Below are 15,032 nucleotides of genomic sequence, written 5' to 3'. Positions count from 1 at the left end.
AGGATTCATTCCACTGAACGACTCTGCAATGACGTTCTTACAGGCCCTCAAACCTTCTATTTACTAGCTATAAAACAGATTTTAGAATCTGATTCCAAAAGGTACCTGTAGGAGTTCTTTAAAAGAATTTGGATCCCAGCAAGTATTCCTAATTTGGTCTTGTGTTAGTACCTCCAACTGCTGGCATTCAAGTGTGAGTCAGTTGTATATTGAGAGGTCTTTATCAAGACACTATACCCAAAACTTGGATACTGCCATCATTCTCAGCATGCCTGAGGCTTATAGTATAGTTTGCTTTGTGGGTGCACAAAGAATTAATTATTGCCATTTATTCCATATCTGATTATAGCACATGCATCCAAAAGGGAGCAGAGATGTATTTCGACAAAATGGGGGGAAAAGCCCATGCTCACAGTGTAGCTGGGAGAGCCTTAGAGGAAAGCAGGAAAATCCAAGGGAACTTGGACAATATGGCTTAAAGGAGACAAGAAAATGGAGAAAAGGGTACCAAAAAAAATCTGCTTATTTTTCAATTTCCCCTAGTATTGGCATGGAAGTACATTTAGAATATAAACAAAGTTTTACAGCATAGATAAGGGTCTTAAAATCCAAGAAAGGAGGGAACAGATACAGAAACTCTACTGTCAGGTCCTCATTTCTGCTAATGTATTTCCTACCTAGCCTTTCCATATTGTCTCTTAGGTGGAAAAAAAACCCCAGAATTATATTTATATGGTATGCCTGTAAACATACTGACCTTAACTAATTATTAACCATTCCAATTTTTAATGGGTCCAACAAGTGGTTTGAGTATGTGCCCACCTCTTCCCTCCCCCAAACAAAACAAAACAAAAACCACACACTTAATTTTAGATTTTCCAGCAAGGCACCATGTATTATTTCCTTGCTAACACTGCACCTATGATCTTTCCCTCCTTGTTTTCAAGGTATATATAAGATGGCACCTTAGCTCCTGTCTTTCTGATGTTTGAGTACTTTGTATTTAATTTGCCTTGCTGGCTTTCACCTCTTCTCAGTTAGAGCTTTGGGGAGATGCAACAGAAATAAGCTCTAGCTGATTTAAGCATGATAGTAATAATTTATTTAAAGCATACACAGTTCTGGCCATTTAGAAAGTTTTCCTAAAGCACTAGAAAGACAAAGAGGAATATGGTGTATGCTAAAAGAGAGGAACAAAAGTTGAAAAATTCTAGTTTGAGAGTGTGGTGCTGCGTACGTGATAAATCCCTGAGATATATGCATGACGGCCTGAGTATGCAATGCATTATCTTTGTAAAAGTGATGATAAACAAGTGATTGTAAAAGTATATTAGAAGTTGCTGTGTCAAGATTGGAATTTTCCTGGCCTTTACTCTAAGTTTGTACGGATAGGTTTGGAGCTATAGTTATAGTCAATTCTACTAATGTATGCTTTCTCTTTCTAATATAAGACATTGACTTCATATAGTATGCTTTTCAAATATTTTCAGGAATACCTTAGGGTTGTCTCATATTGTGGTGAAGATGAGTGTGAATTCTTTGCCGCAGTTCACACTGAATGATGATTCTATTTCTCATCATCTTGATTCTGAGTGGCCTTGAGGTTTGTTTCACACCACACAAATGGTGATGGATAATATGTGAAGCTCAACTGTAATTTATAATTAAAATGACAGCATTTCTCTATTGGAATGTTTCTTTTAGGAATCCAGTGTCCACATTTGAGGAAGTCATTTGGAGAGAAAATCCCAACTATTCTGCCCATCCCAGACAACATCTAACCCTGAGTTTTGTCAAGTACCATCCCAGAAGGTAAGAGTCTTCATAACCCAAAAGCCAAAACACACATAGTGTTTTTAGAGCACACTATACCATGGGGACAAGGAAGGCGCCATTGTGGAATCATTAATATTTAGAAAACTAAGTTCTCTATATTATAAATATATATATATTATAAATAACACCTATGAGTCTTATTGCCTTCAAACCTAAGAAACAGACCTCAATATACAGAAGATTTTTCCATCTCTTCTAATGACCAAGGATTTTTAAAACTAAATTTTCTTCATTGGAATTAATTCATTGTATTTGGCTTCTTTTTTTAGGATTTGTTCTCTGAAAAGAGCTTCATAGTTACTCTACAAAATAGTCCTCTTATATTCCCTTAAATTTTTCCATATATAACTAAGAATGGTCTGCCTCTAAGCTGGATATATATCTGTTCTGCTAAAGAAGGATTCAAGCAAAATATACTAGAATTGCAGTCACCAGACCAGTATTAATCTTTTACTCACACACTCCATGATTAAAAGATATTCCAAGTAATTAAACTGGTGCAACGGTGTAAAACTGCATTCCTGATGATAACTGATAATTAAGATAATATTCTTCTTTGTGGAAAGAGACTATCACATGTCAGACAGTAGCCATTTTTGTGCCAAATCAAAATACTCAGAGACGGAAGTAATTCACGTTTCTTTTTAAATTTACCATCTTCGACAGACTTTAATTCAATCAAGCATTTACACATATCTTTCAGGAGTTACCATTTGTTCTTTCTTTGTCAAATCTTTATGATGATTCTATGGGCTAGGCCAATGGTTGAGTAGAATTCTACCAGTATTTAATGCTGTAGATTCTCCTTAGTGAAGAAGTTCCTATTATTTTCTGACACCCATGTCAGTCCAATTGTTACATCAGTTTTCTTGACATTTACATAATGATAAGTTGGTTGTTTACTTTGGTGCTAAATTCTGGCATAGAGATTTTAATCACAATGAGATTTCATGTTGCTCTCATGAAGTATAGTTCATAAGAACTTTTTGGTTCACTGGTAAAAGTAGTTCTAATAACATTCTAAATAACAGAGATTGTTGGATATACTCAGTGTCATTAACTGTCCTGACCACTGTTTTCAAAGCATTCTTTTCCTTTGGGTTCTTTAACACTACTACTTTTCTTACCTTTTTTCCCAGAGTAGTTTAGTTATTAACCTTTCTCTGCTTATTCCTTACATTGTGCTATTATTTAAGGGTACATGCAAAGTCATCTTTATTTTCAAAAAAGTTCCTTGAGTGATCCAATCTCTTGAATTGACTATATATCTTAAAGCATCTGACATCTGACCAACATGGTATCTCTACGTGGATCTTTCTGGCATAAATAAAGTCAACATTTCCTTTAAACTTTTTTTTTTTTTAGTTTCTTTTTCTCCCCTTTATCTCATTTAATGGGATCAATATTCCACATATTTGACCATGCCAGCCTGGATGAACAACAGTACCATAAGAAGACTCCTGAGGGAAGCAGGGCAGGGGGTTCCACTGAGCTCATCCTTTTGTGAATTCTCAGAACCTCGGGAAGAGGAGATATTACCACCACCATACAAAGGTCATAGAAGCCAGTGAGCCAATGGGCACAGAAATGCAGGCAAATTACCCCACAGTGCTCCTCTATCAACAGGAAAGCAGTAAAATAGTAGGTGATGCATTTGGGTCACTGTGAACCATCACAACAGTAGATGCTCTGACTCTGAGCTTCCTAGCTTGTGGCAACTATTTACTGATGGGTTATTGATCCCCTCAGCCCTGAGCATGGCTGGGAAGAGAATCGGACAGCTGGAGCCCCTAGGATTATGGGGTTGGATCATTTATTCTAACATTCTAAACAGTCTTATTTTCCATAGTTTTATACTGGGGTAAATATTGGAAAGTGTAGTGATTTAAGAAACTTCTAACCATCTGTGGGATGAAGTGACAGTTCTATTTTCCTTATGTTACATATGAGTGATGCCTGATGAAAACTGAAAACTCCCGGCTCAGGGGATGGCCCTGCCTCTTATTGCTTAATGTAGACAACATAGTTGGCTGTGTCCTTTCTATTCTTGCTGATGCCAATATTATACTCATTTATTGAATGAGAAAATGCAAACAACGCAGTTAGTGGGTGTCAAGATGGACAGTGCCTCTAATTACTAGTCTCTCTTCAAAAATAACATCCTTGAACATCTCGTACCTTTTAAGAGTATATTTTTAAGAAGTTATAAACTTTCTGTATTGACTGAATTGCCGCCATTATCATCTAATCATAGATCACTCTTCCAGTAAAAAACTGTTCTGTCAGAAGTTAGAAAATAATTTTTAATATGCCTTCTAACAATGTATGGAGCAAAGTCAGGTTGAGCTTCTGCACCCCAAAGGCGAACACCTTCAGGTCTTCCCAACGGTCCCTGTACAAGGCCACAGAGAGGTTCTGGGCCCAGAAGAGGCTTCGTGGGACTCTGTCGTCCGGCCCCGGCTCTGCGGCCTGCATGTGAAGCAGCCGGCGACCTCAGCCACCGCGGCCCGGCCAGGGTCGGCCTGGACGGCGGGCTGCGGTGAGGACGGCGGCCTAAGGACATCTTCGGACCCGAGCGCGGCCGGCACCGGCCTCATCACTGCCCCTGAGGACCCGCCTGCACGCGGTGGGACAGAAGCCGGCCGGCGGGGGCGGCCAGCGCTGAGCTTCAGCCCCCGGAAGGCGGCCAGGTGTAGGCAGGGGCTGGGCCCGCTCTCCTGCAGGCGAGGCTGGGCGACACCAAGGCCCGCTCCGATGGACGGTGCGGCGCGGGCCGCGAGGTCCTCCGGGCTCAGCGGGTCCCACGGGAGCAGCAGCCGGTGCAGGGCCCCGCTGCAGGCCGGGGCCCGCGGCAGGCGGGCGGCTGGGTGTGGCCAGCGGGGGGCCCTTCCGTGTACTAGGGAGGGGGCCGGCTGGGGCCACGTCGGACCACCGCACCGTCGGACCACCGCACCGTCGGACCACCGCACCGTCGGACCACCGCCGCACCGTCGGACCACCGCACCAGCGCACGTGGGATGCCGTCCGCACCAATCCCACGGCCTCCAGGAACAGCAGCAGCCGTGGCAACCGCCACGGCCGGGTCTGCGGCTGCGCCGGCGAGCAGCCTCCTCACCCCGCCAAAACAGCTGGAGGCTTCCGGCCGCTCCTCAGCACGCCCTGCTCACGTGATCCCGTGTCACATGGCCCGGGCACGTGACTCCTGTCATGACTTCCCAGTCCCGTGACCTCCGCATTACATGGTCACACATCAAACAATTCATATCACACAAACATATTACATGACATCAGATCACGTGGCCCCATGTCATACGACCCCCATTACGTGACTTACTTGTGACCAGGATCATGTGACCCCACCTCGCTGGATCCCAGGTCTTGACTATTAACATTAAACACTCCTATCATTACTACAGCCTCATGGCTGCCGAGCTGGACATCGCCTTGGATGTGTGATCACTTCAGCAAACTGCACCCACATCTGGGGGTGCCCCCTGTCAACCTTCAGACCAAGAATCTCGGCCATCCCTGCAGTCACGGGACCAGACATGCAGAAGCATTATTAACACTCACTGAAAACGAATGCTGATTTTGCTCTGGATATTTGCTCTGAGCATTCTTCAGTGGTTTTAATGCGTAAGGCTGTTGGGCTCAATTAGTTCAGGGGTTGGATAGCTGTCACAGCTTCTCTGTCACTGCAGGAGCAGCACCTAAGGACTATCCCCAAGTGGGGGTACCATTGTCCCCAGGGATCCAGAGACGTCTTATACTTGTAAAGGTCCATAGGGGGCAGTGTCAACCACAACTTCAAGCTGGCAATTTCAGTGCAAACCACAGGAGCTGTCAATCAAATAGCCACTTCCTCAGCAGCTCCTTGAACTCATTATGACAGCCATTTTTATGTTTTTAAATCTGATGAGTGCTTGGAAAACCCTTCGTTGACACCTCTCTCTCTCTCTCTCTCTCTCTCACACACACACACACACGCATCTATAGCCAAGACAGGTGAATGAGTATGAGTCTGCTTACAGCCCTAGGACCTCTTTGTTAGCAGCAGTCTTCAACCTGACCAGAGAGGAGTGCCTCCTAGATCCATGGTGCTAACAGACATGTGTGACTGGCTACGTAAGTAGTGCAATTCTCATTCTCCTTGGAGCAATTCTGGAAACTTGTGCATTAACCCTTTGGTGCTGCAGTACAGACATCAATAAAGCTTATTTGTTTTATTGCCTACTTATGATCTTTATCACAGTCAAAGTGGACTGACTGGCAGAGGAGAGCAGACAACATATAGAACTACCAGCCTCAGGAACATCCAATAGCACCTAGAGGGCAGTTAGGGAGTTCCAGAGCAGCCCAGAGAGAGGACATTGCAGAGAGCTGAAGCTATGAAGAAATACAGAGAGCTGAGACTGCAAAGGAGAAGAAATGCAGAAACCTGAGGTTGTAAAGGCTGTGGGCTCTGGCTGCTGGATGAGTTCCAGAAAGCTTCAGAGAGGTACTAGTTTCAACTGTTGAAAAGCTGGGACACTAGCAGCAGAAGGTCAGGACCACCCTAAGCTTGAGGCTGTAACACCCACCAGATGCTGGGTGCTGAGCCACTGGCACTTGAAGTCCAAAGCTGCAACACTTAAGAGTTCGAATAGGGGTGGATATTCAATGGTCAGCTAGGCTTTGAATTAGCTAGTGTGACACTTCCTCTATTCAAACTTGTGCTTTGGGAAAACTAGAAAGCACTATAATTACTGTTTGGGTTTTATTTTAGAAAAGTCAACAGAAAGTGTGAATAGCAAGGATTGTAATCAAGTTTTCTGACTTTCCAATATCATCTACAGTTCATGTTATTTATTCTCCTGTGAATGCCTTCTTTACCTAATGTTTTAGAGAATACAAGCTCAAGAGTTGATATTGATAGAAATGGAGTTATACAGTCTGAAGGCTTAAACTAGAATTGTCTCTATAAAAAACAACTTTCTGTTAAGCCCCATTTGTTTTTATTGTAGTCCAGTACCCTATAAAGGAACAAGGGAAAGAAAAGACCTTTTACCAAATGAGTCATTCTATTAATGCCATTATTATGATGTGTTCAGATAAAAACAAGACCACTTTAATATCTGCATGACCAGTTTACAAAGAAAGATGATGGCACTAAAACAAGGAATGTTCCTGTGGCTTTGATGTATTAATGTATCCGCATTGAGACATTTAAGGAGACATTTATACTTTTTTTTTTGGCTAGGCTCACTGTTTGGATAAGGTGCGCAACAGACACAACACCCTATAATACCTTTTACAGTTTTCTGAAATGGTTAGAACTTTACTATAATAAACACAAGCTAAATCATTCAAGGATGATTCAGTGTTACAGAAATTAAATATATTTATACAGTAGCAGTCTTGCTACCATTTATCAGATAGGATCTCAGCAATCTCCTGTCTGGCTTCTTAGAAAGCTCTTCCTATTGAAAACTCATCCAAACCCAGACAGACTTCATATTAAGAATGAGATAAACTGGGTGCTGGTGGCTCACGCCTGTAATCCTAGCTACTCAGGAGGCTGAGAGCTAAAGATCGCAATTCAAAGCCAGCCCAGGCAGGAAAGTCCATGAGACTCTTATCTCCAACAAATCACTAAAATACTGGAAGTGGCACTGTAGTACAAGTGGTAGAGCACTTGCCTCAAGCTGAAGAACATGGGAACAGTGCCCAGGCCCAGAGTTCAAGCCCCACAACTAACAACAACAACAACAAAAAATGATGAGATAAACTGTCAATTCTAAACTATGTCCATTTAATTTTGTGAATATGACCAAATAAAAGCAGGTGATACCGTTATCTCTCTGATTCTCTATCATTTAAGTAGGAAGCCAGGTAGATTAGACAATTCTGGATTTAAAAAATACATAAAATAATTTATGAAAATAAACTTTATGGTAGTTCTTGTATAAGAGAACTGAAAAATACAGCCTCTAAATGAACTCTTCTATTAAAGACTGCCTGAGGTAAACTTTGAGTGTTTCTAAAAGAATAGTGATACATTTATTAATAATCAAAGGTTTTAAAAATTGGATTTAATATTATTAGTCTTCTCCTAGAAAAAGTTCATTTCATTAGTGAAGATTTACATTATTTCCATAAGCATTTTATCTCCTGCATGTATTGCATATTAATGACCTATTGATCAAACTTTAGTAGGTACCAAACAAAAATTTGTGAGGTCTGCAAATAAGTAACTTAAGGATGATTCTTTCATAAGTAATCTGCAATTAAGAAATCCTCTTATTTGTGTACTCCCTAAATGTCACATTGAAATGATTAGTCTAGCCATTAATAATCATTTGCACATTCTAACAAAACCTCCTTTCTCATTTCATTTGCATTTACCAATACTTAAGATAAAGGAAATAAGAACAGAAAATAGGACTATGGTTTCATAAACCATAGTATGTAAACTTTGTAAAATCCTGTTTTCTAGTTTCAAGAACCACGAAAGTAGCCCTGTATTTCCAGTTTGTCATCATTTTTCAGCTGAGAAAGCCCTGTTCAATAACCTTTCTTGGTATACTGTTGGACAATAATGCTAATTCCATGCTTACAATGCTGATATTTAACTGAAAATCTTATGAAATAGATGATCATGTTAGTGTTTTCCACCACTTTCCAGCCAATAATTTTAAATACAGAATGGGAAATTAAAACAAATAGTTCTCCTCTCATCATTAATAATCTATTTTTTCTTTTATTTTGTTTTAGAAGTCTTGAAAAAAAACCTACGGTTTCATTCAGACTAATCAGAACAAGAAAGCGAAAGTGTTTTTTTCATATGCAATCAATGTAATTAATCTCATCATGAATTAGAAGAGAGAAAACCCTAGCTAACTACTAAAAACCTAGGTAGGTATTAAACTCTCTTCTGTACTTGTTCTGAGCTACAGAGAACCCACATCTAAAGCAAAAGGACTGCATGTGTCTTGTGCTCATGCTACCCTAACTCTTGCAAAGACTCTTACAGCAAAAGTGGCTTCAAAGATTCTTGCAGCAGAGGAAACCATCTGTGGACTTGAGCATCAAGCTTTCTTCACTTCACTGGGATTACTTATGAGATATGGCTCATTTTAATTTCTTATAGAAATAATCTTTACCATTCAGTAGTTTTTTCACTTGTATCACTACCTTTTTTTTGCCTATCACCGAAGTTTTTAAAATAAATTGGATGGAGAGGGGATTTTTAATGCTGTTTAATGTTTAAGATGTATCTCATTTTTTAAAAAGTAAAGTTAAAGAAATACCAAAATGAGTCCTAAGGAAAGTATGCAAAATGTCAGAATGGATCAAAAGAGGTTAGAAAGAATGTGAAAAATGAGCACAGTAGAGTTAAAGCCCTGCAGCAATTTAGGCAGCACAAGGGGAATTACAGGAGGTTTTTCTCTCTCTGGCATGTTTTTAAAGAAGAAAAAAAAAAGTTATTCTCATTAAAGAATGGAAAGAGGAAAATATCTGGTTGTGGGCCATGATTTACCATTCATCACAAATTGAGACTTTCTTTCTACTTCTCAAAGCTTACTGTTTTGGAGAGGTTCTTTTTTTTTTTTGGCCTGGGAGGTATGTGCAAGGGGAAACAGATTCAAGCAAACACAGACTATGGTGACACGAAGTCAATTAGGATGAGGGCATTCAGATGTAAGGGAAAGGCCCAGAGGAGTAACTCAGAGGACAAAAAGTAGACATAAAAGTCAAACTCTGCTTTAAAATTTTAAAACAAAAACTTGGTCTAATTAACCTAGTTACTCCATTTTTAACAACTGCACACTTACTTCAAACAAAATAAAATAAAGTTAAATCAAATTATAAAAACCTCTGTTCTGTGATAGTGGTTTAAACTGGTAGTCAACACATATTTGTATGAATGATATGGACAAGTGCTTCTTTAAAAAATCAAGAACCCTATAATAATATTCATCACCTAACTCACTGTTTAGTAAAGATAATCCTAAAATAATCCTAAATCATTTTATAGGGGGAAAAAAAGATGGCCAGGTGCCTGCAGTTCATGCCTTATGATCATAGGTATGAAAGAAGCTGATATCTAAGGACTGTCATTCAAAGTCAGTCAAGGCAGGAAAGTCTTAACTCCAATAAACTGATATAAAAAGCCTGAAATGGAACTGTGGCTCAAGTGGTAGAGGGGCTAGCCTTGAGCATCAACAGGCTCATAGACAGCTCCCAGGCCCTGAATTCAAGCCCAGGACTGACATGTCTCCCTCCCTCAGATGTTTATTATCTGCTTGGAGGAATTTCTTATAAAATCAACAATGTAATATAAGAGCTTTGGATGAAAAAAAATGTCATGCATGTTAAAGTCAAATTTAGTTCTATATAGTTATATTTTTATTTCAACTTTGAGCCTTCCTTTTGTCAAGGAAGTATTTTTGTCAAATACTCAAACCACTACTTCCTTCGAAAAGGAAATGAGTGGTGAAAGGATCAATGGAAGGATCCATCACATCCATGCCAGGGGACCATGCAGAGGCAGACAGGCACAGGAGAAAGATTATTATGGGACTTTTCTGGCCCATGGCCAATGTGTGTTCTCCTATCTCATATGACTTGGGAAGAAGTCAAGGCCATGCTGTTCCTTCAGCCAAACTGGAGACATTACTTACACTGCCCTGCCTTGCCCACTGCAGACCCGGACCCTAAAGACCCCAGCTCCAGGGATTCCTTGATATTCCCAGGCCAGCAGGAAGTAGCAAAAAGAGCCCATGACACCCATTGGCTCTAGTACCTTTAAATATCTCCGCTACTTCCTCCTTGGGTTACTGTGATCCTAAAGCAGAAAAAGTCTTACTCCCCCTCCTCCAGGATGCCTGGAGTCACGTACCATGTTATGTCTCCAATCTAAGACAGAAAAGGCAATTCAGGTCTTTGATAGCCCCTTCTGGAAATCAATTCCTCCATGGCATATTCTGCTGACAGCAGTTTTTGCCTTAACAGCAATTTTGCTTTTTATTAATTGTGTTTTGTATTTTAGATAACTATTTATCATAGAAAAAGGAGGGCCTTTACCAACCACTGTCAAGCAGATGCTTCTTGGATGGTACTGGCTGAGCAACAAACCAGAGACCCCTGACTACTTAGCCCCTTTACAGTAGGAAGTAGCTCCAGAAGAAACGACCTCCACCCATATCCCCTGCCCCAGCCTGGTACTCCCTATTTTTATTAAACAACAGAGATGGGAATGTAAGCATTATGCCTACCTCTGGTCCTCAGCTCTACCCAGACCTGAGCTCCTCCCTGCCCTGGAGTTCCCACCATATAGCTGGCCCTTCCCTCTCTCCACCCAGACCCACCTGAGATCCCATCTACCTCACTTCCTACCCCCAGACCCTATTGCTACCTGGATAGTGGAGGCTACCATGTGCTCTCTCTCCGGGGGAAATATAGCTCCTCTAATAAACCTTGTAATAATCTTTCTCCTGTGCCTGTCTGCCTCTGTGTGGTCCCCTGGCATGGATGTGATGGATCCTTTCAAGTGGAAAATTCTCTAAGTATCAAAGTGGGCTCTGCTAATAATAATCTTGTAATTTTTCTTCTTCATGTATGTTTGAAAACAACTTCTAAAGACAATGTTAAGTTTATTTTTATGATAAGGCTAAGCTGGACACTGGAGGCTGGGCACTGCTAGTCTGGGAAGACAAATGAAATTTTTATTTCCAATTTACAAGGAAATTTACCATTTACAAAGCCAGAACTAGAGGCACTGCTCAATACTAGAGGCCTATTCATGAGTGAAATAAACAATCAAGAGCTCCAGGCCCTGAGTTCATGTCTTAGTACTGGAAAAACAACAACAAAAGATTATAGATAAGACAGAAATGTATTTCTGGGATCTTCAGACTGTTTTAAACTGAGAAACATTTTGTCCATTTCACTGAAAATCAAATTTGTCATTGATAGGTCTCCTAGAAAGCGAGAGTGAGGATATGGTTGGTTAACTACATGCCTTTATTGTCTTCTTGCCCTTTCCAATTAACTGGTTGAGGACCCTGTTCTGAGAATGCCATAGTGAAAGAGGGATTTATTAATGCTACGGGATTGCTGGTCTAGGGCTTGAACTCTGGGGCCTGGCACTCTCCCTGAGCTTCTTTTGCTCAAGGCAAGCACTCTACCACTTGCGCCACTTCCTGCTTTTTTTGAGTAGTATGTTAGAGATAAGAGTTGCACAGAGTTTGCTGCTGGGACTGGGTTGGAACCTTGAACCTCAGATCTCAGCCTCCTGAGTAGCTAGAATTACAGGCCTGAGCCTTTAGTTCTTGGAATGGGGTCAAGCTGAGTTCAATTTCAGAAAGGGCTCATACACTTGGTTGAAAATATATCCTTGTAGAATAAAAAGGGGGATGGAGGAGGAAAACTATATCACATGTCAAAAGCATTACTTATCCTAACCCACATGTTGAAACTTTAAGAAACTACTAATAAATAATTATGCAGATTCTTATTTTTTTAACGTTGGACTTTTCCTGTCAGAATTAATTGTAAACGAGTTTTTTAAATGCTTTTGGGTGTTGGCTTTTTTTTTTGAACAAACTATTTTAAGTAGTTTTAGGTTCACAGCAAGACGGAACAGAAAGGACAAAGTTCTAAATGCCCCACATGACAGCCTACAAACAGCTCACATCAGAGAAATTCATTTAGAAACAGACTGACACATTACCATCTCCAAAGTTCATATTTTACATTATGGTTCACTTTTGGCAATTGACAGATGCCTAATGACACATATTCCCTGCTATAGTGTCATAAAAAAAAGTGTCTTTGCCATAAAAATCCTCTGCGCTTTCTACATTCGTCATTTCTTCCCAAAAATTTTAGTAAGTATTGAGAAACAATCTTTATATACAAGTAGAGCCTCCTCCCCTGTCCCCCCCAAAACTTCAGGCATACATACACCATCATACATCATTGTAAACCAGAGTCAGCAAAACATGATATGCTGGCAAGTTGTTCATGAGAAATTTTAAAAAATCAACTGGAAAGGGAACAGAATGTAATTATACTACTCTCAGAATTGCTTTCTTCTTCCCTGGTCTGTGCTGATTTCAGTCCTATGGAACTAAGGAACAGGTTTCCCACTCTAGTTTTAAGTGGCCGACAGATTTCTTACAAAACACCTTGCATTTGCATATCGGCTCAAAAATTCAATTCTGAGCACAAAATGGAGTTAATGTTCAAGTGAGAAAAACTGCTTTTACCTAAGACGGTACCATAGATGTTTGAGTGAGAGAAGTTGTAAGTTTTCTCTGCTTTTTCTTTTCTCTGTGCACAACTTCCTTATTTGATAAGGTACTGCTAGCTTCAGTTTCCTGCGAAGTGAACTGGGAATTCCCAGGAACCAGACGGTTTCACACAGAGAAGGTTAACACCAGAATGTGGGTGACATCAGTGTTCTTACTGAGTCACAGTCCGGTCTCCACCCCTTACCCCCTTAGCGACCCTCAGACTCCACACACCCAGGCAGGGCTTCTGGTGGTGTCCTGGTCCCCGGGGTGGAAAGCTGCGGAAGGGTCGGGCTGAAACCCTTCCCCCAGGGGCCGGCTCCCAGCGCTGGTGACCATCTGTGGCTGTGGGTGGCCGGCTGCCTAACCCAGGGAACATTTGGTGTTAACTCTCCGAGAGGTGGGGCTCTGGCAGACCGTGTGCTGAGTGACCAAACCTAAATAAATACATCATCGCGTTAGCTGTTATCAGGCCCCCCCGGGCGTGGAAGAAAGCACAGGAACTCAACACTCACTTCAGAGCCCTGGGGGCGGTGTGTGTGTGTGTGTGTGTGTGTGTGTGTGTGTGTGTGTGTGTGTGTGTGTGTGTGTGTGTGTGTGTGTGTGTGTCAAGTCCACAACTCAACACTCACTTCAGAGCCCTGGGGGCGGGGTGTGTGTGTGTGTGTGTGTGTCTGTGTGTCTGTGTCAAGTCCACATCAGCGCCCCTACACCACACAGGCAGGCGGGGTAGAGCTGAACTTCCCGACACAGGAAGATGTGTCAGGGTCTAGCCCGAACTTGCTCTCCCCGCAGCCTGGTCCTGTGCGGGGCCGGGGGAGGAAGAGGTGTCTGAAACATAGTCAGGAAAAGTTCTGATCACCCCTAACCTCTGCGCCGGGACCTGGCGAGCCTCGTCCCTCACCGCAGGAAGCTCCTAGCATCCCCGGGCTGGGGGCGGGGGGAGGAGCGGGCCCGCAGGGACCCCCCCCCCCGCGCTTCCTCGAGGTGCCCTTCCCCGGACCCGGGGTCCTGGGACACCGCCGGGCGGTCCTTGGGCCCCACTCGCCCATGGTGACCAGGGGGCGGCGCCGCCCGCTCAGGTGAAGTCACGACCCCAGCCCCCTTACCTTCATCATTTTGGATTCCAGGTCCATGGTGGTACGTCGGGCGGAGGGATGGGGGGATCCGTCCTTGTCCCGGATATCACGCCCGAACTAGGCTGGCCTCCCGCTCCACAGCGAGCACCGCGGGAGGCGCCGCAGCCGCAGCCACTCAGCCCGCGCCGTCGAACTTCCGCTGCGCAGTCGGCCACCGCGGTCCTGCGGCAGAGACCGGGAACAAAGAGGTCCCAGCAGCCAATGGGAACCCGGCAGTGCTGGTTCTCGACCAATCATCGAGCGCCGCACGCACCTTCGCGGGCCCCAGCACTGAGCCGGCAAGGTGAGGGGCGGAGCCAAGTGGAGCGCGCTGGGTGACTCACGCTTCACCGGTCCATCTCCGCGCCGCCACCGGGAGCCGGGATCGGACGGCTTCGAGCCGGAGAAGAGGCAGAGCCCCTCCCAAGGCTGCAGAATCCACCTGTGTTTAGGAAGACCTTTGATGCAGGTCCAGAGGAGCAGTGATCCCAATGATGACTACTTGGTTTATTTTCAGGGCAAAAAAAAAAAAAGGAAACGAGGAGATGGTAAAGGTTGTCCGAGATGTCAGTGATGGTCTTTGTGTTCTAGAAACTTCACTCACTATTGAGTTATAGAGATCTAGAGATGTAACTCTCTCTCTCTCAACAGATGATAGATAGCAAGACAGATTGATATAGATGTAGAGATAGATATAGATAGTAAGATAAGAAAGATAGAGGTAGCCGTCCAGAGTTAAAGAGATATCCTTTTGCTCGAATTCCTCTCTCCATGTTGTCCCAAACACCAGCTGGGACTTTCA

General features: G+C 42.7%; 1 protein-coding gene across 1 annotated transcript in view; it reads right to left on the bottom strand.

Annotated features, from left to right (window-relative positions):
* Tes (testin LIM domain protein) overlaps positions 1-14,408 on the bottom strand; it is a 37,217-nt gene extending 22,809 nt beyond the window's left edge. Inside the window, exon 1 of the mRNA XM_042696013.1 lies at positions 14,222-14,408. Coding sequence (XP_042551947.1) covers positions 14,222-14,248 — 27 coding nt within the window. The 5' untranslated portion in view covers positions 14,249-14,408. The remainder of the gene's footprint in view (positions 1-14,221) is intronic.
* Between the last annotated feature and the right edge of the window lie 624 nt (positions 14,409-15,032).

This window comes from Dipodomys spectabilis, unplaced genomic scaffold (assembly GCF_019054845.1).
Source record: "Dipodomys spectabilis isolate Male_0828 unplaced genomic scaffold, ASM1905484v1 ptg000197l, whole genome shotgun sequence".
NCBI lineage: Eukaryota > Metazoa > Chordata > Mammalia > Rodentia > Heteromyidae > Dipodomys > Dipodomys spectabilis.
The sequence above is the reverse complement of the archived record's forward strand: the minus strand, read 5'-3'. Positions and strand labels throughout refer to the sequence as shown.